The 24,785-nt window shown below is 49.1% G+C and overlaps 1 protein-coding gene across 2 annotated transcripts; it reads left to right on the top strand.

The window, feature by feature from the left end:
• The first annotated feature begins 7,226 nt into the window (after positions 1-7,226).
• Positions 7,227-13,886, top strand: EOMES (eomesodermin). 2 transcript variants are annotated; one of them, XM_019810823.3, is made up of 6 exons: positions 7,227-8,542; positions 9,558-9,712; positions 10,388-10,509; positions 10,955-11,113; positions 11,200-11,261; positions 12,086-13,886. In XM_019810823.3, exons 1-6 carry the CDS (start codon positions 7,638-7,640, stop codon positions 12,765-12,767), a joined length of 2,085 nt encoding a protein of 694 aa, XP_019666382.2. In that variant the 5' UTR covers positions 7,227-7,637; the 3' UTR covers positions 12,768-13,886. The 2 variants fall into 2 exon arrangements, with proteins under 2 accessions (XP_019666382.2, XP_019666381.2); XM_019810822.3 differs by having other exon boundaries at positions 7,228-8,542; positions 12,029-13,886.
• The last annotated feature ends 10,899 nt before the right edge of the window (positions 13,887-24,785 follow it).

Here is a 24,785-nt window from a genome sequence, read left to right as displayed (position 1 = left end):
GTCGAAAACTGTCTGTTTTCTTCGCCGTCGCTCCCTTTGCGGATAGCCCCTCTGTCAAAGCTCATAACCAGCGACCTCTGTCAAAGCTCGTGCCCAGAGACCCCAGTTTTCTATTAAAGGTTTCAGACTTCCAGTGAAAAAGCACCGCCTCCCCAGCTTCCAGGTCCGCTGGAGCAGCGACTCACAAATTGTATGCCCCCAGGCAAGTTTTCTTGACTACTCTCTGCCTTGGTTTTCCTATCTGTAAAGTGGGGATGACAAAAGCACCTACCTCTGTGGAGTGGTAGCTAGGGTTAAATGGAATATTGTCGGCCAAGGGCTTGGACCAGCTCTAGCTTGCAGAGCGGTCCATGTCTGCTATGGTTATCCCAAACAAGAATGACCAGCCTGAACCCAGGACTGGGATTTAGGGTGGAGTTATGGGGCCCAGCTTCCTCCAAAGAGACTCATTCTATAGGTTCAGCGGCTGAGGCGTGCACCGAACGCTGTCCACTCGCTTCCCCCAAGCCACACAGTCTCCCCATTCCAACACCTACCTGGAAGCCTTCCCCTCAGAGAAAACAACGTCCCACACCCGGCACCATTCACACATCCGTAACTCCTCCACTGGGAGGCCCGCAGTTTAGAATGCCAGGATTCAAATTCCCGGGCTACCAGTATTAGCTGTGTGCCTGTGGACAAGGGCCTTCATCTCGCCACGCATTGCTTTACCCTTCTGTAAAATGGGTCGTTAAAAAACGTTTTAAGGTGCTGATTTTAACAGATCGCACGGATAAAGCAGAGAGTCTGGCCTATGGTCACCTGCTGCTTCTTTTATTATTTTCCTCCTTTGTCTGTGGACTGGAAGATAAACTACTCTAGGAAAGTCAGCCCCAAATGGATGGAGAAATGATGCCGGCTGCTCTTTGCTCCCCCTAGAAACCCCTTTCCTGTGGACCCCTTGTAATCTGTGGGAGGAGGGCGTTTCACGAAGTTTCCCGGACCCTGCCTGGTGGTTAAGCAACCCAGGCCGACCAGGACTTGGGGGCCTCCTCAACAACAGCCCTCTATGGTTGATCTTGCTTTGCCCTTGTCCTCACAATTTGTAGATGCCGCCAGAGGCCCTCGGGGGTCCGCAGCGTGAGGCTCCAGATGCCGTCTCTTTGGGAACCCCCAGTTCAGGGTGCCTTCTCCAGGAGCTAGACCCCTGCGGGAGGCATCCGACCATTCACTCAGATCCTCCGTCGTCGGACTTTTAACCAAGTGTTGGAGAACAATACCTAAACTACCTAAACTAAACAACCCCCCCCTCCCTTTTTTTTCTTTGACAAATAATCAGCCGAACGGCAAAATCCCGGCGGGAGGCGGGAGGGCGAGGAGGCCTGGGAAAAACAGAATGCTAATGGCGGCCTGGAGGGGGCGGAAGGCGCACCCCTGCCCCGGCGCCCCCGGCCGCCTGCCTTTGAAGTGCACCTTTGCAGCCGCGCTCTAGGGGAGGGCGCAGGATTCCACCGCCTTCCCCCACCCCCTCCATCCCGCACTGTTCTTGAAAGAAGGTGAAGGAACAACTGGGGACTCCCCTCTCAGATTCCGACTGACTCACTCCTGCTTCCCACTTGGAGTTCGCGTTGTCTTTGACCTGTTTGTTCCTGGCCTCCAGCCGTCAGACTGGGAATCTCTGGGAGAGAAAGACTGTGGTTCATGCATCCGCATTGAGCCCCAGTAGGTAGTAAGAGGGCAAAAAGTGAGCTCAGCAGAAGTGTGATGGGGAGTAATGGGAAAGCCTTTCGACCTTCCTATATGCCAGGTGCCGTTGTAATTGCTTTACATTCTCTATCCTATTATTTATTACAAGTGGGAACTGGGGAGGGAAAGGTTAAGGGGCTCGCTCAGACTCACAAAGCTAGCAACAAGGTAAAGCCACAAATACATACAATTCTGCACACAACGTTCTGCTTTTCTCTCAGCTTGTGGAGTGATCTCTTTGCTTTCCTTATTCCGTTGCCCTTCCTGTCTCCCTCCCTCTCACTCAATCATTCGTGGTTATCTTGGGGGCTTAATGCTTTCCGCAGAAAGCGTTCTGCAGTCTCCCCCACCAAGACGTCCCCTCTCCCCTTTGCTCACGTGGGGCCTGGATAGGAGATTCCAGCTGACCCCGTCCCATTGAAACCTTGGTCAACAGGATTGGATTCTGCCCACCTGTTGTGTGGACATCCTGCCGCACCTGTACCACAGAGGTGCCTTCAACAGAAGGTGTTTCGACAGAAACATTAATTTCCAGAGGCTCTGCCAACTCTCTTAGTGATGTGCGAGTGATTGACTTTCAGGATATTTCTCCTTGGCTACGTGTGGGTTGCTCCCAGAAACAGCTGTTCTGCAATTCCAGCACTAACTTTTCTGTTTTCCTGTGGAAGCATGTCAACACTGACGTGCACACGAAAAGCCATGCGATAAGAACTTTGGGTTAGAAAAGTTCCAGAAAAGCCTTTTTAAGCCTTCAAAGGTCTTAAAAAGATGAAAATGCCAGGTCCATCAATTTAGGAAGACCTGTGTTCCCTTTTCCTTTAGGAAGAAGAAAAAGCATTTTCACTTTAGTCTTCGTGGCTATAAAGCCTGAATCCTGGCACTGTCCTTGGGCTGTTTTATCTGTTCTAGTTTACAGATTTAGTAACTCTTTTCTTTCAGTTAACTGATGAGCACCTACTGAGTGTCAGGGCTTTCCAGGTGCAAAAGTAAGCAAGACAGGTGGAATCCTGTATAACTCTTTCATATTTTAATGAAGGAATAATTAGCCAAACACTCCCCTAATTTATTTCTGAGAGCATTTTACTTTATTTACTTTGCACTATGTGGCTTTCCTGTTATTGATGTGACTCTGTGTATTCCATAAATATGAATACAATAATAAAACAGCACTGAAATCCGGGAATTCATTTGGAGTTTAAAAAAATACTTTCATAAAAAATTCTCAATTCAATGTTTAAGAAAAGATCACTTATTTTTTTTTTTTTTTTTGTAATAAGAGACCTTGGGCATGTTTCTTACCTTCCTCTCCAGGATTCCCCTACCTCGTCCTATTGTAACAGTGAACTACAATTGCATTTAGCAATCTAAATGCATACATAGATTGGTGGCTAAGATAACAGTTTAAATTTGTCATGTTTGTTTGAAAAACTACAGTGAGTTTCATGTAACCCTTTGCCTCACGCATTTGTGGACCTGGTGATTTTTTGTTTTGTTTTGTTTTTGTTTTTGTTTTTGTTTGCTTTTTTGCTTTTTGTTTGTTGTTAAGCAAGTGATCAGTCTATCTCAGTACCATGGTGAAATACAGATTCTTATAAAGTGAAAGTGTTTGTGGGGGTATCTTGCTGTTGTCAACAGAACCAAAACTACTTGTCCTCGCCAAAATGTTTTATCTTCCAGGACGTTTTCTTTAAAAGAAAAAAAAAAAGTGAAACCCGCACAACCTTACGGTGATGAAAGCTCCCTCCCCCTTCAGAAAAGCTCGGGGGAGATGGCAGATCTGGCCAGCAGAGAACAAAGGGCCAAAGAGTTAACCTGAGATGGTGAAATAAAATGTAACATCAACAAAGAAAAGGCCATAGATAAATAGTCAAAGGACCAGCTCACCACAAAACACCCATTGACGTTTTCCCAGAGTCCAGGCAAAGCGCGGTGACCGGGTAATGTTGGAATGTTTTCCTAGGGTTAAAAGGAGATCCAGCAGCAATGCTGCCCAGAATTTACAAAGTGTTTGAATAACACGGACGGTGTTTTGATAACACATTTTTAGTGGGGGTGAAAATAATAGAATTTATTGGGACATTTATATGGGCCCCCTCGGTTGTGTGTAGAGGGGGGCAGGGCAGGAGAAAAACCGTATATCACTGCACTCATCTATAACTCAGCCCTGTTACTTATTCCTATGTGCGCATATGCATTTGATGTGTCACAGTCTTGAGGCCAAATGCTGCTTCGCAGAGCTGCTTTTAAAAGATCAATGCAACTGGTAGTGGTTACCTTTAAGGGGGGAGAAGTGGGTAAAGATGTCCCCTGGCCAGGTTGGCAATAACTTTGTGTTACCGGGATGAGAGAGAGGGTGGCACGACATTGGTATGAGTGCTCGAACCAGTAGAGCGGAAGATCTTCCGTAGGCTCACACATAGGCTCGGCCTTGGCCTCCTTGTAGCCTTCAAAGGTCAGGCGCGTGCTCCATCTCAGGCTGAAAGGGCAAGATGTGAGTTAATCCAGCCGGCATTTGGGTCTGGGGTTCCAAGGGGTCTCCACGTTTCCTCCCCAGTGTTGATGTTTTTGTTCAGTGTATTCCAATACACTGTCAGTTGAGCCACATAAAACCAGGCACCTTTCAATAAATGTCTCATTTGGATTTCATGAAGCTTGGGGTGTAATTGAAATCAAACAGCAAACAGGCTGCAAGGGGCTGTTATTTGCCCACCCAATCTAAGGAGGGTGTTGCCTGACTCATTCACTGAAGCCACTGCTTTAGCTTTCTTTTCTCTTCCTATTGCTAGAAAAGAGTGCTTGGACTTTAAAGTTTGACTGGGATATGTGAAAATATTTTCTATGTCTCCTTCCCTGATTGTAAGTAAAATTGAACCAGCAAAAGAAAATTCCTTCCAAGTCAGGAAATCACAGGTTGGCTCATCTGTAACTCTCCAGGCATTTAGACTAGTATATTCCATGTGTAATAATAATAATGCCATTAGTTAATCAATACAGGAAAACCATCCAATGAGATTTCTTGATCTCTGAGTTGTCAGAAAAAAAAATCACCTTTAGTTGAAACAGCAGTTTCCATTATGTTTAAAAAGGAATTTGAAATATATGTTTACGAATATAATATAAATGATGTATCTGTTTTCCATGGTCCCCAAATTCCAGGTCCCAGAGCAGTTTTGTGGAGCCTGAATTTTGATTCTCTTTGCATTCCTCTTTCTCTCTCCATCTGTAAAGTGTGTTAAAATTTGAGTAAAATAATAGATGTACTGGGGAGGTGGGGAGACATAAACGGCAACTTCCTGACCCAGGAGTCAACGCTAATCTTGATCACACATACCCTGTATATATTTAATAGGTAGGTAGCACTCAGAATGAACCCACGCGCTTTCAAGAGCTTGCTTTGGGGCTGGAATAAAATCAACCCTTTCTGATGTGGCGCGGGGGACAGCTGGCCCGCGTTATTTGCGCCAGAGTGGGTCGGAACGATGCCTGTTGCCTGCGATGGCACTTTGCCACGCGCAGCGCTTCCCTGGCCGCCTCGAAAGCAACTCGAAGGGACACAGAGGCCCGCTTTCTCTCTGTCATAAAGCGCGAAACTGCTATCTACCCCTAGCCACCCTATCTCCAAATAACGTGCGATTCGATCTCACCCCTTCTTTTCCTTCAAACATCCTGCAGCTCAGGTGAAGGCCAAGGCTGACGCGGAGACTCCCTGGGGCCGTAACCAGGCTCCCCAACCCTCGGCTATGTCGCCAAGCCGCCCAAACCGCGCAGCCCCTTCCTTTCCTGTTCTCGCGTCCCCCTCACGGAGTCTCCACTTTGAAAATCATCAAGTCTTCAAAAAGCATAAAGTGCTCGAAAAATTCAATTCTTCAAGACTTCCCTGGCTCAAAATAAAACAAAAGCCGGGAGGTGGGAGTGGACGGCGGTGTGGTCAGAACCGAGAGCCACGCCAAACCCGAATTCAAAACTAGCGGGAGGAAATGCCAGGCGCGCTGGCCTGAGAGCGCCCTGGGCCAGCTTTCCAGGGATCTGTTCGGGGCCGCTCTGCCCGGGACCTGCGGGGCCACCTCGCTGGCCCACTCGCTTCACGTGCTCCATTCCCACTGGCTGTGTCCTGACCCTGAGAACCTTCTCACGCCCCCGGTTTTCACCACCAAGGAAAACTGGTAAATTCCCTGGAGCGTCCGAGTGTATCACGGACCATCTCGCTCTCTAACCCAGACGTGCCGAAGTTGGGGCTGCTGTGGTTTGAACCTAGGCCGGAAAGCTCCGAGCCGTTCTGCACGGGCGTGTGCGCGCTGCACAAATCCTGCAGCCGCCTCATCTGTTGTGGGCTCAGAGTTTCCCGTGTGATCGCGTTCGGTTGGGGAAGCAGCGTCCCGACATCTCAGCCGGAAAATGCGCTCCCGGAGCGATTACAAGCCGCGTCTGTAATTGCTTATTAACAGCGAATATTCATGCTTCTCCTTTTCCGCAATGAAACGTGCCTCCCCCCTTTTCGGTAATAAAACAATAAAATAAGACGGCACCACTCTTGACTCTACTGTCTGCGGAAACGCAAGGGAGAAACAGGCAGCTGGGGCAAAAGGGCTTAATTCAATATCAAACTGATTATTTCACTAATTATTCTACCTTCTGTGTTGCGCCGCAGAGCAGAGGCGCAGGGAATCTCAACCGCACTGCTGCTGGGGAACCTTTGTTTCTCGGTGCCAGGCCCAACTGAAGATGGTGGAGGGAATCCAGGATTCAGGGCAACTGAGCTGCGTGGATTTTAAATTGTGGGGAGTAAAAGTGCTTGACGCGCGTTTGAGGGTGTCCCCAGGACCCCACCCCACCAGGGCTTCTGGTTCATAAGCTGGTCCTAGAGGATGGCCATGTGCTCTCTCTCGCCGTCCCTGGAATCCCAAAAGCGGAGCGCAAGGTTCCTCTTCACAAACCCTTCCCAATGAATAAAAGGGTGGGACCGAACAAAAAGTGGTTCCCGTGTGTCGACGGCCGGGGAACCCTCCCCTATCTGGAGGAAAGTGTGCCTGAAGCCACAGCCCCTGACGGGGAAAGAGACCTCGCTTCGGCCTCTCTCCGACTCGTCCCAGATCCCCCCGCTCAGGGACCGGCGCCTCCCTGCAAGCCATCAGCTTGCGTTGCCTTTCTGGTGCCAGCCTCTAAAACCTGCTCCCGCCCCCGCATCCTCCGCTCAGGCTGCTGAGATGACTTCGATGCTTAGAGTGGACCCCGCTACGGAGACCCCCAAATCCTGTTCCCCCAAACTCTAGCAAAATATGGACACAACGACAGATTCTCACAGTAGGACAGAGTCTCTGGGAAGAAAAAAAAAAAAAAGACTAAAGGAAAAGAAAGTCGCAGGCGACTTGATCCAATTAGTAAATGCCTAATTGAATTAGTGTCACCTCCATCAGCCAATAGGAGGGTCCTGGGCTGTGGGGCAGCGAAGCCCCTCCCTGGCCTCACGTATATAAAGCAGCCAATGACAGCCTGCAAGTTTCCAAGTGGTCAACTTGACCGACAGTTGGGCAGTCGAGAAGGGCAGAAAGGACAGCGCTGGTGGGTGGATGGGGCAGAGATATTAGTCCTCTTCTTCCTGGGTGTGAGTGAGGAGGCGGACGGGGATCCCGAGAGGCAAGGAGGACAGAGAAGGAAAAGGAGAGTGCTTTTCGGTCAATTGCCACCTCCTGCCTTCAAACTCGGCGAGTTTTCCTTGCGGCAAGCACGCTGGGGTCGGGGCGCGCGAGTGCGCGCCTTAGCCGCCCGCGTGCAGCCAGGTGGGTAGCCCCAGCACCGGAGGAAGGGGAAGTTACCTTCCCCTCGGAAGAGGGCGCTGGCTCCCCCATCCTGCCTTTATATTAAGGCCGCGGGAGGAGAGGAAGCAGCCAGCTGCCGTCTGCGCTTTGCAAAGCATGCAGTTAGGGGAGCAGCTCTTGGTGAGCACGGTGAACCTGCCCGGCGCTCACTTCTACCCGCTAGAGAGCGCGAGAGGCGGAGGCAGCGGGAGCGCAGGCCACCTCCCTGGCGCGGCCCCCTCGCCTCAGAGGCTGGACTTAGACAAAGCGCCCAAGAAGTTCCCTGGCAGCCTCTCGTGCGAGACTGGGAGCGGGGAGCCCACAGCAGCCAGCGCGGGGGCCCCCGCGGCCATGCTCAGTGACGCCGACGCCGGGGACGCCTTCGCCAGCGCCGCGGCAGTGGCCAAGCCCGGGCCCCCGGACGGCCGCAAGGGCTCCCCCTGCGGGGAGGAAGAGCTGCCCTCTGCCGCCGCCGCCGCCGCCGCCGCCGCCGCGGCCGCCGCCGCCGCCGCCACCGCGCGCTACTCCATGGACAGCCTGAGCTCGGAGCGCTACTACCTCCAGTCCCCCGGGCCTCAGGGCTCCGAACTGGCCGCGCCCTGCTCGCTCTTCCCCTACCAGGCGGCGGCCGGGGCGCCACACGGATCTGTGTACCCTGCTCCCAACGGGGCGCGCTACCCCTACGGCTCCATGCTGCCCCCCGGCGGCTTCCCCGCGGCTGTGTGCCCACCTGGGAGGGCGCAGTTCGGCCCGGGAGCCGGCGCGAGTAGTGGCGCGGGCGGCGGCGGCGGCGGCGGCGGTGGCGGCGGCGGGGCAGGCGGCCCGGGCGCCTATCAGTACAGCCAGGGGGCTCCGCTCTATGGGCCGTACCCTGGGGCGGCAGCTGCGGGTTCCTGCGGAGGACTGGGGGGGTTGGGGGTTCCTGGTTCCGGCTTCCGTGCCCACGTCTACCTGTGCAACCGGCCTCTGTGGCTCAAGTTCCACCGCCACCAAACCGAGATGATCATTACGAAACAGGGCAGGTGAGCGCAGCGCCGAGGGGCCCCGAGGTGAATGACAAGTGAGTGACTGTGTGGTCCTGGGGAAGGCTGGGGGGTGAGGGAGCCGTGCCCGTTCGTTCCGCGCTTGGCTTGGAAGAGTGTTTTTCCGCGCGCATCTCCAAGCCGGGGTCCCTGCCGGTCTGCGCACCGCCTTGTGTGCGGTGGGTGCTAACGTTACAGCTGTTCCCCCACCCCCACCCCCACCCTCCCCCCTCCCCCCACACACACCCCTCCCTTCCCCTCCCCTCCGGTCACTCTCACCTGGACTGGCGAGAAGGAGGCGGAAATGGAAATTGGGGCTTGTCCACAAAGCTGGATTTACTAGCTGTTCCCTGCATACCGGCGAAGAGCCGCGGATGGGGAAAAGGAGCAGGGGTTGGCTTCCCGAGCGCAGTAGATGGGCTCCCGCAGTTTAGGCGCCACAGTCTCCGTGGGGCGCCTGGAGGAGATGAGCGTCGGAGGGTGGGTTGGTCGGGGTGGTTGGTTAGGCAGGCCCTGGAGCCAGACCTGGTGGGGTTCCGGGCGCGAGAAAGTTCTGATACACTTTCAACTGCTAATAGTGGGTACTAACGGGGAAAGCGAGGCGTGGGTGCTGGGAGAGGGGCGCTCAAGCGGAACTTGGAGCCTGACGAGTAAAATTGCAAAAATTTTAAGACGAACAACTGACTGTCGTTCTCTGGTACTTGTACGTAGAAAAATGAAAGAGTTTTTCACATCCTGGAAGAAAAATTAAGGACTTGAGTGGGGAGAGAGGGAACTGGGGAAATACTGACTTTGGGGTCGATTGTCTCCGAAAAGAGATGTTCCAAGAGTTGCCAAGTCAGAAATATTTTGCAGAATAAGGGCCACGTTATGTGGGGGCTTTCTGTTCTTTCTGTAGACTTCTAAATGTCCTGCTCCGACCTACCCCCAGGTGGCCGCAAACCCGGCCTAGAATGGGCCTGCTCCCGGGCGTCGGAATGTAAATTGTTTTCCCTGGTTCTGTTCCCTTGCGCAGGCGCATGTTTCCTTTCTTGAGCTTCAACATAAACGGACTCAATCCCACTGCCCACTACAACGTGTTCGTAGAGGTGGTGCTGGCGGACCCCAATCACTGGCGATTCCAGGGGGGCAAGTGGGTGACCTGTGGCAAAGCGGACAATAACATGCAGGGTGAGGAGAGAGGAGGCCCGGGCAGGGAGGAGCGGGCCAGCGGGGGACCCTGGACTCAGATAACTCCCATTTAAATCAAATACTTTCCCCTGATCTGCAGAGGTGTTAGTATGAGTTTCTTCATATTGTTTGAATCTGGAGAGAGGGAGAGAATTGCCAAGCCACGATTTCTTGCCTGTCCACATAAACTTTGGTACTTTTACCGTGCCCTACTCCTTCCGCCCCTCCCCTACCAATTCCTACTAAATCTCCCCTACCCCCCACCCTCTGTCCTGGGGTGGGGGTGGGGTGGGGGCAAGGGCTCCAGTCTTCGAAGCCTTGAGAAAGCCTTGCCAAGGTCGAATCCACCCATGAAAACCCAGCCACTTTCCAGCAGACGTTTGCCCTTCCATCTTTAGAAGGCCCCAAAATGACCTTCAAGAGACACCTCCTGGTGGTTCTATTTTTATATTTTGAGCTCGCATTAGATGACTGCCTTGTCCAGGGAAGTCTGGAGGCACAGGCGCCCTGGGTGGGCTGTGGGTGGAGTCTAGTTGGAGAGCTAGCACAGGGAAAACTAGGCTGGAAGAGTAGCTCTTAAATCTTGCCCAGAGGTAACAGACATCCCTCCCCGTGTGTCCATTTGTAATCAGCCCTGTATGCTTGGGTTTTGTGTTTTGTTTCATTTTCTCTTAGGCAACAAAATGTATGTTCACCCAGAGTCTCCTAATACTGGTTCCCACTGGATGAGACAGGAGATTTCTTTTGGGAAATTAAAACTCACCAATAACAAAGGCGCAAACAACAACAACACCCAGGTAGAGTGACAGAGGATGGGGTGTCTTCTGGCGATAGATCCCTTTCCTAACGAGTTTCCATACCCTTCACTGTATTTGTAATATGTGCACTTGTTCCCTGTTTGCTCGCCTATTTCTAACCTTTTTTTTTTCCTTTTGACCTTTCTCATTTTCACTAGATGTCAGTAACAGTGAATTGACCGTTAGGAAAAGAAATACTAAAAGCTTTGGGGGACTTCATAAACTAAGAGGAAAGAGTGTTTATCAAATATGCATGCCGGGCTGTGTTTTTAGGTTTCAAAAGCAGCAAGGATAAGATCTGAAAAATGACAATAGAAAAATGTCGCGGTCATGGGGAGCAAGCGGGAGTCCCATCGCAAAACTATGTAGTTTGTCAAGATTTACTTTTGCTGAGCCTCTAAGAGACTTCTGGGATTTGGCGACACTTTTTCTATACCATTTCCAGATGATAGTCTTACAGTCTTTACACAAGTACCAACCCCGGCTGCACATTGTTGAAGTTACAGAGGATGGTGTGGAGGACTTGAATGAGCCCTCAAAGACTCAGACCTTTACCTTCTCGGAAACACAGTTCATTGCAGTGACTGCCTACCAGAACACTGACGTGAGTGTCCCCCACTGTCCCAAGAACCTCTACAGCCAGGTCCGGTGTGATAATGCACTCAACGACTATTTTTCTCCCCTATCTAGATAACTCAACTAAAGATTGACCATAACCCCTTTGCAAAAGGCTTCAGGGACAACTATGATTCGTAAGTGCAACTTTTGTTCATATTTGCATGGTCACCTTTGAACAGGATATACATAACCAGACACTTTCAGAGAACATTCTAGGAAGAGCTTTCATCTTTGGGATTTTTATCTATTTTTATTTTTTGCATAGTTTTCCCTCAGCTAATCTTGCTTTAGAATTTTCACAGAAGGGTTTTGTTAATTTCTAAAGGAAGTTAAGGGCTGAAAAATGAGGAGCTTTTTTTTTTTTTAACACTTGAGTGGAGATTTGAAATTTTCATAATCTGCATTTATATACCTTCCTTTTCATGTGAGCCAACTTTTTTTTTATCCTCTAAGGAACAGGTATTATTACTCCCCTTCTTTTATTATTATTATTATTATGATCATTTTACATAAGAAAAACTGAAAACTAAGAGGATGTAATTTTCACCTTAAACAGCAAGACCCCACAATACTTTTTAAATTTGGAATTTCTAACACCACAACCAGCGCCCCTCCCCTGACATTGACGAAGGAGAGTTGCACCTTCTTTAACTCCCAGCACTTAGAAAGGTGGATTCTCTATAGTTTCAGTCCTTAAATGCTTGGCAGGAAACTTTTCCCCCATGAGCCAAGAGTCCAGCAGAAATGGGCCAATGTGCCTCCTACCTCCGTCCCTCCACTCCAGCAGACCAGTGCTCCCAGTGCAACCCACTAAGTGAGCCTTTTTGATTTCTGGGAGGTGGTTATTTGGGGCAACATTAGGGTTTTTTTTTTTTTTTAAGTGTTTCTCTTTATATTGTAGCATGTACACCGCTTCCGAAAATGACAGGTTAACTCCATCTCCCACGGATTCTCCTAGATCCCATCAGATTGTCCCTGGAGGTCGGTACGGCGTTCAGTCCTTCTTCCCGGAGCCCTTTGTCAACACTTTACCTCAAGCCCGGTATTATAATGGCGAGAGAACCGTGCCACAGACCAACGGCCTCCTTTCACCCCAACAGAGCGAAGAGGTGGCCAACCCTCCCCAGCGGTGGCTTGTCACGCCTGTCCAGCAACCTGGGACCAACAAACTAGACATCGGTTCCTATGAGTCTGAATATACTTCCAGCACCTTGCTCCCATATGGTATTAAATCCTTGCCCCTCCAGACGTCCCACGCCCTGGGGTATTACCCTGACCCAACCTTCCCTGCCATGGCAGGGTGGGGAGGTCGAGGTTCTTATCAGAGGAAGATGGCCGCTGGACTCCCATGGACCTCCAGAACCAGCCCCCCTGTGTTCTCCGAAGATCAGCTCTCCAAGGAAAAAGTCAAAGAAGAAATTAGCTCTTCCTGGATAGAGACACCCCCTTCCATCAAGTCTCTCGATTCCAATGATTCTGGGGTATACACCAGTGCTTGTAAGCGAAGGCGGCTGTCTCCTAGCACCTCTAGCAATGAAAATTCTCCCTCCATAAAGTGTGAGGACATTAACGCCGAAGAGTACAGCAAAGACACCTCAAAAGGCATGGGGGGGTATTATGCTTTTTACACCACTCCCTAAAGAGTTACTTCAACTTCGTAAAAATGAGCTAACTCTTTGCAGATGGACTTGGTGGTGTTTTTTGTTGTCTTCTTTGCCTAGGTTTGCCAAAAAGACGTTTGCATTCCACCATGATGCATCCTGTTTTGTGCAATCCTCTAAAAGAAGGTGCCAAAGCTTTTTGATTGCTGCAGGTAACTGAAACAAGCCTGGCAATTTTTTGTTTCTTTTTTAAATGAAATTAAGGAAGGACTTTAAAGTGTTTTAAAATTCCAAGGTTATTTGAGGTTCTGGATCTATTTATTGGAGGCACTAAACATTCAGAGAATCGGGCTGCGAAGATTGAGTGCTGAGCGCTATCCGATGAGTTGAAAGCCTCGGTTCTCATTTCTATTTGTGAATCTGTAAGCAAAGAGAATCCCAGAGTGGTAAGATGTTTTGCTTCTGGAAGAAAAGGGCTGGGCCTTAAGCTTCAACAAGGGACTTTTTGCTGTTACTTTCTGCTGGGGACAAAAGATGCTAGGCCTAGGAGGTGAGAAAAACTTTCCTGAAGGTGCTGGTTTTACCTGACTTGGATTCCTCCTAGGCTTTGGAAACAAGCCATGTTTGCCCTAGTTCAGGATCGCCTCACTTGCCAGGCCTCTGCTGCGTGCCGGGGTGGCCAGTAGGACTCAGGAGAGGGCAGGCAAGAGGGAGTCGCCAAAAAAGAAAAAAAAGAGAGAATTTTAAAGTGTACAATTTTGTGTGTGCTTAGATACACCGTAGAATAATGTGGGATATATTGTACAAATAGTCTACATACGTGTCTGAGATTATGTAACGTTGGTGCTTTGGCTTTGTAAAGAATTTCCAGATCACCTGACAACAGTTGCAGGGGCAGGGGGATTGGTTCTCTCATCATCCCTGATGTTTGGGAATATTCTGTTTACTTCTTAGATAGTTAAGAATGTATCCAGCTACTCTGTACTAACTTGAAACGTGTTTAAGGAAAACTATTTCACCCTCTTGCCATCCCCCTACCCAACTCGGTAATGTGAAGAAACTAAAACCTGATGCCACAGCTCCTATAGGCTTTTTAGAGATCTTGGATTTTTATGTACAGTCTTAGTCATTTTTAATAAATGTGGTTCATTAAGGGAACCGGCATAGCTCCGTCTTCTGTACAGTTCTACTTTTTGTTCTAAAGACCTTATTTTGCTTCTTCCTCCACTCTTCTCCAGCATGAACACTGTTCCCCTCCCTACCTCCCTACCTCCCCCAGCCCCACCCCCATGTTCTAGAATCTGTAAGTGGACACAGTAGTCATGAGGGGGTGGGATTGCTTTTGTTTATCTTCTTTTTTTTTTTTTTTCTTGAAGATGAATGGGATTATTTCCTCGCCCCACTGGGAAGTCTGGACAATGGGTATTGGGCCCGTGGGGGTGGGGAGGAGGGGAGGATGTAGAGAGGCTGGATTGCCTATGCTGGGCCCCAGCCTGGAAAAACCTCAGCCCCCCAGCCCGTGGGTTCCCGGACCTGCCTGGGCCAGGGACCACTTCGTTCTCTGCGCCTTTTCCTAGGCTTTCTTGGGGCCACCCATCCCTGGACCCATGTGGGCTCCCCGGGAACCCCCGCGGCCCCTGGGGCGCCCACGAGTTACTGGTCCCTGAAGCGCGGCGGGAAGCGGGGCCGCCCACGGCTCAGTTTCTGCTCCGACCTGCGGCTTTTTTTTTCTACGCGGAGCCCCGAGGCGCAGCCCCGGCCGCGGGCGGCTCGCCTGGGTCGCTGCTGGCTGGGGCGCTTTGCGGGCAGCCAAACTTGGCCGGCGACTCTGGGGACGCTGGGGCTGCGGCGCGGGCTAGGGGAGCGCGCGACGCTTACAAATGAGGATTCCAGTGGTCCCGTGCAGTGCCGCTCGACGAACAGCAGCCTGGGAGCGGTTCGCCCAGAGTTTAGCTCCGTTTCTTTGCCTCCCATTCCCCAGGAGGGCGAAGGCCACCCCGTCCCCTGGCTGAGCCTCGGGCCCGCCGAAACGTTAAACCCAGGAGTGGGGCGGAGGGCCCTTTGTCCCCCTGCCAGACGTCCCGCCAGGCTTATCAGCAGACGGCTTCTGGCCCGGCTTGCAAACCTTTCCAGCCCCTTCCTGACCCTCCCGGGGTAAAGGTCTGGCCAGGAGGGTCTTTCTGCTAAACTGCGTGGCGCGGAAATGCAGCCGCTAAGAGGATTAGCCGCTGGGAGGCGAGCCATCAGCCGGGACCTCCTCCTCTTCCGCGCCCAATTAAGGCCGCCAGGAGCCTCCCCCCACTTTCCCATTCCCTGCACCCTTCGTGGGCCCGACTTCTTCCCGCGCCGCCCGTGGCCTTGGGGACCCGGCCGCTACTAGCCCCACGTGTCTACGATGGTGCTTGTTCCAAACGCTTTGCCAAAGCCCCCCCGGAATTTGACGACGCTAGAAACGAAAGCTTGAAATCTGTTTTATGCACGCTTATGGTGGATGACGGCGTCAGACTCTGGCGGGAGGACTCGCAGCCCCCCCTCGCTTGGTCAGCGCCCCCCGCCCCACCCCGAGGAACCGTAACGTATTGGGAGATGCGACGGGATGGCGAGGGACAGCGCTCTGCCCTCTAGAAAGCCGGAAGATGCTAATCACCGCCGGGCTGCAGCAGACTCTGGCCCCGGTCTATTTCGAGTCCTGTATATTTTTGCACCGCACGGCAAAACGAACCTGGTACTTGTGAAAAGTCCCTCACAGTGTTTAATAGAAACGTAAGTGGCTGAGTGGCCCCAATTAACACCTTGTGATAAGGCATTCCTAAGATGGAGTGTCAGACTTCAAATTGTGAAGAGATGTATCTAATTAATCCTCCCGGGATGACACCGATAAACAAGCCTCTATTTAAATAAAGATCAAGGGCTCGGCGCCCCGTTTGTTGACATTCGCCGCCAGGGTCCCCGCGTGTGCACCCGGGCGGGCGGCCTTCCCGGCGCAGGGTGGAGACCCTTGGCCTGCGGGGCTGCTGCTCCGCCGGGGTGCGCTTCACCTCGGTTCCTGCCCCCAGACAAAAGCGCACAGTGAAGCGAAGAAACCCCAACGAACGCCCAGAGGAAAACGAAGGGCCTAAAGGACCCTACTCCGAAGTGGAAATGCTGTTGTTTGCCATTTTCCACGCTGTCCTTTACATAGTCACACATTAAAAAAAAAAAAAAAAAAAAAAAAAGGCAAACAAACAAACAGCCCTCTCTCTCCTAGACCCTGGAAGGGTTGCTGATTGGGGAAGAACTCGGGGCTGGGCCTTCCTCCGCTCGCCACTCAGCCCCGGCACGCGTTCTCTCCCCGTGGTCCCAAGATTCCTTCTCGGTGCCGAAGCTGCGAACTCCGCTGGCCCCTCGGGTAGTTTTCCTGGGGGTGGGGTGGGGGGCGGCCCGCTGGGAAAGGCAGGAAGAGTAAGTACGAAAAGGGGTGCGCGGGGCGGGGGGGGGGGGGGTTGGAAAGCCGCAGACCCGCGCGCCAAACTCCGAACCAGGGCCGAGGTTCGGAGCCCTTTCCGAGTCTGCAGCAAAGCATCTCCCGACCCCGGAATGGAGACTTTCAAGCTCCAGATCAGCTTTGGATCCTAGGCTCCTGCTTTTCCAGACACCCTTGATTAGCTTTAAACCTGGGTGTAAAGGCAGACTCACGGTTTTCCCTTTCCTCCACAGTGCCTGCCTTCTTTCTGAACCAAACGACTGGGGGTGGGGGCGGGTGGGGGGTGATGATGCAGTTAAAAAAAAAAATGCAGGTGTCACAAAAACGCACCGGAGTAAGAACGTTCTCGCATGCCCCTTGAGTTTAATCGAAATTGAGACTCCAGTAGGGGCAGGAATTAAAGCCACTCATTTTCCATTGGCCTGGACGCCGGCCGCATCCCTTTTCTCGTGTTCGCGCCGCAAGGTCCCGCACTCCACTGCACGCCGACTCCAAAAGTTTGGCTTTCACTCGCGGAGATGCCGGCATCATCGGGAGGCGCTTTCAAAAGACAATTTGCAAAACGGTTGGTGAGCCCGACTGAGTCCCCTTCCATACCTGCCATAAAATCCCCATCCTTCTGTCCCCCACCCCTCAAGTTTAGCTTTCGAGCAGGTGAGCTCCGGCCCGCGTGGACTCAGACGCGCCGAATCTGTCCACCTGCTCCCACTCTCGTCGGGGTCGCACTCCAGCGGGCGACTGGAAGAGGCCTGGGCCCAGCCCACACTGTTGGGGTCCCCCCCCCCCGCTGGAACCTGAAAGCTCCTGAAACTTATGGGCATTTTTTTTTAACATGATGGGGACTCTCACCTTGATGGCCACCGAATTTCCCGTTATTACGGCTTAAAAGAAAAATAAACCTCCTCTCCTGGAGATTCATTTACTCCTTCCCCCCTTTCTCCTTGGCCCTCGGAATCCTTTGAGCTTGGCCAAAGAATCGCATCAAGTTCCCCGGGGGAAGGATTAGCCGCGCCACATACAGAGCAGGCCCTGGGCGATGGTCCCCAAAGGGCTTCTGAGGGATCCGTGGACCAACCCCGGAGCGCGAGTCACTGTTTATTTTAGGCAGCACGGCGTGCACCCCCCCCCCCCACTTTAATCCCCTCACGCCCCGGCCTCCTTGAAAAGCCCTAAACTTGCTCCCATAAACTTGTGGACTCCCATAGCAACTTCTGTCACTTTAGGCTCGCCGCATCTTTCCGCGCACGGGCGGAGCGCCTTGCCCTTGGCCTTGGAGTCTCGCCGCAGATTCCGCGCCAAGACGCGGGAGCCTTTCTCCCCCGGGCTGCGAGCAGCCTTCGCCATCTGGTGGCCGCGGAGAGTATCTGCCCGGGCGCGCAGGGCTCCCTTCCACTCCAGAAGCCGCGGTTGTGTACGGTCCTGAAGCGTCCGGTAAACAATTCTTTCCGTTATCCCACTCCCACTCTACCTTTTTAAAGCTTCCCGGTGTGGGGGGAGGAGCCCAGAACGTGGAATTTGTAAGACGCGGCGTTCTAGCTCTGGTCCGCGCGGCTTCCTGGCGGCAGTTGCCCTGGGCTTCCTTGAGCTTCTTCATTCTTTTCTGCCAAGTGGGGACTGAAACAACACAGATCTCGCCTAGTAGTACCCAGGAGGGAGACATGAGACTATAAATTAGCTGCTTTGTAAACTGTCGAGGGACTCCCAGTATTCGTAGGCATTATTAATTACTTACTTTATACATGATGTGTGTTGGTGAGCCCAAATGCATTGGCAAATGAAAGATTCTTTATTAGTTCAAAAAAAAAAACTACAGAAAATTTCAAACGTACACCAAAGTAGAGAACAATGGACCCTCATTTATCTGTCTTCCAGCTACAAACAATCATCAACTCATGGCTGTTCTTGTTTCATTCTATAATCCTCACCTCATTCACACATCCTAGGAATTCTGACACCTAAACCACAATGATTTCCATACATGGCCCTAAAACATGAGGATTCTTAAAAAAATATATGTTTATATATATAATTTATCACACCTACGGAATTAACAATAATTTCTTAATATCATGAGACAGCCAAGCTTGTGTCCTTTATTGTCTCATAGTTTTTGTTGTTCTTTTTTTTTTTTTTTTTTTTTTTTTTTTTTACAGTTGGTTGGTTTGAGTCAGGATCCAAACAAGTCCCACACATCTGGTTGATGTGTCACTGGATTCTCTTAATCAAGAAGTCTTCCCCTTGCTCTTTTCTTTTAGTTTTCCTTACAATGTACTGAAAAATGAAAAAGTCTGAGCATTCCTTCTGTCTAATTGTCCAGGTTCTGGATTTTGCTGGCTGCATTCTCACGGTGATAACATGATCCTCTGACCCTTGCATTTGCAGTAAAGTGGTAATTAAATAGAAAGACTGGATCTGGTTCAAGTTCTATTTTTTGATAACAGTATTTCATCGGTGATAGCATTCCACGAGGAGGCTTGTGTTGTCCGGATTGTCTTTCCTCGGGGCATGCCATTGTCCACTGAGTACTGTCCACTAGATCTGTTAATTCATTAAGGATTTGACAAAGGAAATAAATTTCAGCATATCTATTATCACCAATGATACATACATAGAAAGTGTAAGTCAATGACACTTTTTTTTACCATGTATTTTTTTCCCATTTTTATTGGTATATAATCGACATGTAACATTGTGTAAGTTTAAGGGGTACAACCTGATGATTTAATACGTGTATATATTGTGAAATGATGACCATAGTGAGGTTAGTTAACACTTCAATCACATGAGATAGTAACCACTTCTTTGTGTATGGGGAGAATATTCGAGATCTACTCTCTTAGCAACTTTCAGGTATGTGATACCATATTGTTAACTATAGTCATTATGCCATGCATTACATCTTCAGAACTTATTCATCTTATAACTGGACCTTTATAATCTTCTACCCTTTGACCAACATCTCCCCATTTTTCTTGTGTCCCTGCACCCAGCTCCTGGCAAACACCATTTTGTTGTCTATTTCTATGAGTTCGGCTTTTCTAGATTCCACGTATAAGTGAGATAATATGGTCTTTGTCTTTTTCTATCTGACTTATTTCCTTTAGCATAACACTCTCAAGGTCGATCCATGTTGTCACAGAAGGCAGGATTTTATTTTATTTTTTAATATTACACTAGATAGATAGATAGATAGATAGATTATACCATATATATAGATATATAGATACATAGATTATACCATATATATATACATACATATCTCCACTCATCCATCAACGTACACTTAGGCTATTTCCATGTTTTAGCTATTGTGAATGATGTTGCAATGAACATGCGTGCAAGTATCTCTTCAGGATAGTGATTCTCAGTGACACTTTGAATGTGACAAGCAGAGTAAACCAAAAAGCCAAGGTCTCTGCCCTTTATATATCATCACAAGAAAACAGCTGTGGCCCTCTGGAGAACATGGGCCATAGAAGATTGAGTGAGTGGGGTGCCTGGGTGGCTTAGTCGGTGTTTGACTTCAGCTCAGGTCATGATCTCACGGTTCGTGAGTTCAAGCCCCGCATTGGGCTCTCTGCTGTCAGCACAGAGCCCACCTCAGATCCTCTATCACAGAGCCTGCTTCAGATCATCTGTCCTCCTCTCTCTCTGCCCCTCCCCCAAGCATTCTCTCTCTCTCAAAAATAAACATTAGCAAAAGAGAGAAAATTAAGTGAGAAAATGGACAAAGTGCATAAATTGGTAAAATTTAGCAGATGATATACTTTTATTGAAACAGTTTGCTAAACACAAGTTGCTAAGAAATCATAAAACCAGTGCATAACAAAGTGATGAAATATGTTTTTATTTGCTTTTGTACTCCCAGGGCAAACCGTCAATCTCCTAATCCCCTTACAGGTATATTTCAAGAATCCATAAGGTGAAGCATCACATGCGGATCGTAAGTGATAAAAAGGACTATCAAAAAACCTTGATGGTTGTTCGAGGGAGGTGATGATTCCAGCCATGACAAGTAAAGAAAAGTGGTTTCTACCGTTTCGTTTGGAGTGAAAGCAAGGTTTGAGGAGGGGGTGTGAGGGAGGAGGTGGGGGAGAGTCCTTGGGACTGCCAGGATTCACAGTTCCCAGCCCAGGACCGCTGGAACAGAGGTGGAAGGGGTAACTGAGAATATCATGGTGATTCTAACAAGAACAAGCATCGATTTTAAGATGGAGATGCCATTGCTATGATCCTGTCCCCTTCCTCATCCCAGACACAGTATTGGAGCCTACTCCACAGGCCACCAGGCAGGCTCCAACAGTCTGTGATTGTCACCATTTCTTTTCATAATGCCCAGTTTTAATGCCCTGAGAATATGGCCTTCTGTCAGATAGGACTTCTTCCTAAGTCCCCAAACCAATCGTCGGTCCTCGAGTCACTGCACTGGAGAGCTAGGAGGCACCTTGGAGACTGCTCTGTCCATCCCATCACACAGAGGTAGGACAAGGGTCACAGTGCTCTGGGGCATGCCCTGCCCCCTAAGGGGTCCATGAGCTCTGCAGGATACTGTCAGTTGGACACTATACTTTAAACATAAAATATTTCAGTAAAATATTATAAATATATATTTTATATAAAAATATGTAATATTTATATAAATAATATAAAATATTATAGTAATGGAACATAAATGTAAAATATTTAGTAATGAAAACATAACATTGTAAAGCGTAGCTTTCATTATTGTTTTTCAGGGAATGAACAAGATTTGAAATCTAAGTGGAGCAATAATTAATCTTTCTTCTTTATTTTTTGCTAAAATCTGACCCTGTCATGAAATGGCATCTATTTCTTCCTGCACTTTGACCTACACTCAGCCCTGCCTGCGGTAGAGAAGCCACAGAATCTACGTCCTCTATCCTACATATTTGCCGGTGTTCTTAATCTTGGCAGGCAGGTTTCATCTTTATCTTATGAATCTAAAATCCAAGAACGTTCTCTGGAATTTTACTTCTTCCAGGATTCCAGTTTTTTTCCTGTGCAAAGAGAAGGTGATAATGGATCAACTAGTTAGACTGTTCATCACTAAGTACTTAGCAGGCTGCAGATAGAGGAGCGCCTGGGTGGCTCAGTGGGTTAAGTGTCCTACTCTTGATTTCAGCTCAGGTCATGATCTCGCGGTTTTTGAGATCAGACCCTGCGTGGGGTTCTGCTCTTGAGATTCTCTCTCTCCTATCTCTCTGGACCTCCCCTCTTCTCCCTCTCTTTCTCTCTGAAAATAAGTAAGTACATAAACATTTATTTTTTTTATTTATTTTTTTTTTCAACGTTTTATTTTATTTTTGGGACAGAGAGAGACAGAGCATGAACGGGCGAGGGGCAGAGAGAGAGGGAGACACAGAATCAGAAACAGGCTCCAGGCTCTGAGCCATCAGCCCAGAGCCCGACGCGGGGCTCGAACTCACGGACCGCGAGATCGTGACCTGGCTGAAGTCGGACGCTTAACCGACTGCGCCACCCAGGCGCCCCAACACATAAACATTTAAAAAATGGTTTAAAAAGGAAGGCTGCAGATAGGGACCACGTAGCTGCTGCAGAAAAGCCCAGGGAAATGTGAATTGACGTAGCGTACAAAAATATGCACGTGCGTGCTTTTATGTGGGAGTGTGTATTTGTGCTCCGGAGCGAAATATCATTAAGCTGAGATTACAGAATATAAAATATGATTAGAATAGAATGATTTGGTGACATCTAAAATTTCCTTTAGGGATTCCTCTGCTCAGAGCTGTCAAAACAGATTGTATAACTAGACTATACCAAGGAAGGTGACCCTAGTCCTACTGATGAAATACTCATCTGAAAGAACGTAAACAGAAGAGGGTCTCTAGGAATACAACTGAATCCTAATCTGGAGGTGGATGCTTTAAATAACTCCTTCCCATTACTCTTTCCCTTTCAGCCAAAAGGATTTAGTTTGGCGCTAAGGAAGAAAGGTTCCTGCAGGAGTCTCTAGAGAGTCAGGGCAATAATGTCCACCAAGTATATCATCGGTTTATCTATGTTTTTTAGCCCCCTTGTACTTAGGCAGGGTCATTAGAACCCAGAGAGAGAGAACAGTATGGATAAGGCCATTTGTCAGAAGCTGCAGCCTTACAAAGAGGGGCTTGGTCAAACTTCATTAAGCCAGCAACGAGGAAGCCTGTCTCTTGTCTTCCGTCCTTCCACCCTGATCCCTTGCCAGTGTCCATAATAGGCTGAACCCACTGAGAAGCCAGAGAGCCGGGCAATCTTTTGATGCAGTCATATAGGTCAACCTTCTGGGCACGAGGAAGGATGGAGAAGAGTGGAGAGTGCAAATGGCGGCAATGAGGAAGATGTGCAGCCCAGCTCTCACCCTCCCCAACCTACCCACAATGCCTTGATTACTGAGTTACATTTCTCGATTCCCTACAGTTGATTTGCAGTATTTCTAGAAAAGGTATGTCAAGAAGAGCTGGAAATCTGGATTCTTATATGGCAGTTGCATTATTGCTCAGGATCGACAACTTATTTGACAACACTGAACAACCAAACACTCTTGGAAAAGATTCAGCTACGGAACAGCTAGCTCTTGATCCCTGATCTGAATTTAAAAAAAAACAAAAAAACTTTTTAATGTTTATTCTTCTTTCTTTCTTTCTTTCTTTCTTCTTCTTCTTTTTTTTTTTAGAGAATGAGGGAGAGAGACACAGAACCTGAAGCAGGCTCCAGGCTCTGATCTGTCAGCACAGAACCCATCATGGGCCTGGAACCCACGAACTGCGAGATCAGTTCTGAGCCAAAGTCGGACGCTTAACAGATTGAGCCACCCAAGCGCCCCAAGATTTAATTCCAATTAAATCTGAAAAATGTCAAAAGCAGGGCATCTGCTCCAAGACAAGATGGGGTAACAAGGATATGATTTATCATTATGCCTGGAAAAAACAATTTTTAACTGAAAACCAGGCAAAATATCAGAGACATTGAACATCAGGCAGGGTGGAATAAGCATCTGTTAGAGAAGATTAAAAATAAATGAGGAAAGGCCTAAGAGTGCTCCAACTTACTGCCTGGAGAGTTTTCAGGCTGCAGTTCAGGGTAGGGTTAGGGGCCCGGACAGAGCCCAGCAGTCTCCTCGAGTTGAGGACACCGAGTTGTGAGGCTGGGCTACCAAGATGGCTAGAGTCCTCGGGGCAGAGTTTCAGAAGGGAGAATGCCGCCCAGAGAAACAGCCGAGAGCTGAGCAGGGTCCCCCTGAGCTCTCAGAGTGCTGATGAGCACGTGCATGTGAAGAAACTACCCGAAGCCCAGGGGAAAAACCACCCAAGAGGATAAAGCAGGGTTTCTCAACCTTAACGCTACGTTGGGCAGAGATTTCTTTATTTGAGGGGCTGCATGATAAGATGTTTAATGGCATCTTGGCTTTTCCTGACGACAGGTCAGCAGCAACACTCCCTTCCCGAGCTGTGAAAACCGAAAGTGTCTCCAGACACTTTCAAATGTCCTTTCTGGGGCAGTATTGCCCCCAACTGAGAACCACTGGCCCTCAGCATCCCCTCAGCTGGAATAATTCCTGTTCCCACCAGCTGGAGCACAAAACTTCATGATTCATGAGGCGTTGGGAAGAGGACTCGAAAAGGTCCTGTCTCTGTAGTGGGCTAAAGTAGCCCTAGACTAAATGCTGCTTCGGTCTTTCTAGTAAACTCAAAGAGTAAAATCTGACACTTAACTACATCCCAGAAGAAAGCTCAGCTATATTTATAGTAGTGAACATAACAACCAGCACATAACAAGCAAAAAATTAAAAGTTTGTGGCATGTAGGGGCATCTGGATGGCTCAGTCGGTTAAGCGTCCCACTCTTGATTTCGGTTCAGGTCATGATCCCATGGTTCGTGAGTTCGAGCCCCACATGGGGCTCCACACTGACAGTGCAGAGTCTGCTTGGAATTCTCTCTCTCCCTTTCCCTCTCTCTCTCTCTCTCTCTGCCCCTCCCCTCACTCTCCCTCTCTCTTTCTCTCAAAACAAATAAATAAACTTAAAAAAAAATTGTGGTGGGGCGCTTGGGTGGCTCAGTTGGTTAAGCGTCTGACTTTGGCTCCCATCATGATCTCGCAGTCGGAGGGTTCAAGCCCCATGTTGGGCTCTGTGCTAACAGCTCGGAGCCTGGAGCCTGCTTCGGATTTTCTGATTCTGTGTCTCCCTCTCTCTCTGTTCCTCCCCTGCTCTCACTCTTTCTCTCTCTCTCTCAAAAATAAAGATTTAAAAAAAAATTTTTAATAAAAAAATAAGTAAATGATTTAAAAGAAAAAAATTAAAAAAAAAATTTAAAATAAAAAAATAAAAAAAAATTGTGGCACCTAAGAAAAAATACCAAACATGCAAAGTAGCCCAAAAATATGATCCAGAAGAAGGAGAAAATAAAAACTGTCAAAACCAACACAAAGTGACACAGATGATGTAATTAGTAGTTAAGAATATTAATTATTACTATTATTATAATTTATTCCATATGTTCAAGAAGCTAAAAAAAAGTTGAACATGCCAAGTAAAGACAAAAATGATACAAAAAAGAACCAAATGGAACTTCTAGAG

The sequence above is a fragment of the Felis catus genome, chromosome C2, assembly GCF_018350175.1.
Source record: "Felis catus isolate Fca126 chromosome C2, F.catus_Fca126_mat1.0, whole genome shotgun sequence".
NCBI classification, from domain to species: domain Eukaryota; kingdom Metazoa; phylum Chordata; class Mammalia; order Carnivora; family Felidae; genus Felis; species Felis catus.
Note: the sequence above shows the minus strand (reverse complement) of the source record. Positions and strands in the feature narration are given on the sequence as shown.

What these genes read in the sequence shown, in the direction of transcription:
- EOMES (XM_019810822.3), top strand. Translation starts at nt 7,638, where the DNA reads ATGCAGTTAGGGGAGCAGCTCTTGGTGAGCACGGTGAACCTGCCCGGC. An exon ending in AGCGGACAATAACATGCAGG is followed by an intron (nt 9,713 to 10,387) that starts GTGAGGAGAGAG and finishes ATTTTCTCTTAG; the next exon opens with GCAACAAAATGTATGTTCAC. An exon ending in TTCAGGGACAACTATGATTC is followed by an intron (nt 11,262 to 12,028) that starts GTAAGTGCAACT and finishes TTTATATTGTAG; the next exon opens with CATGTACACCGCTTCCGAAA.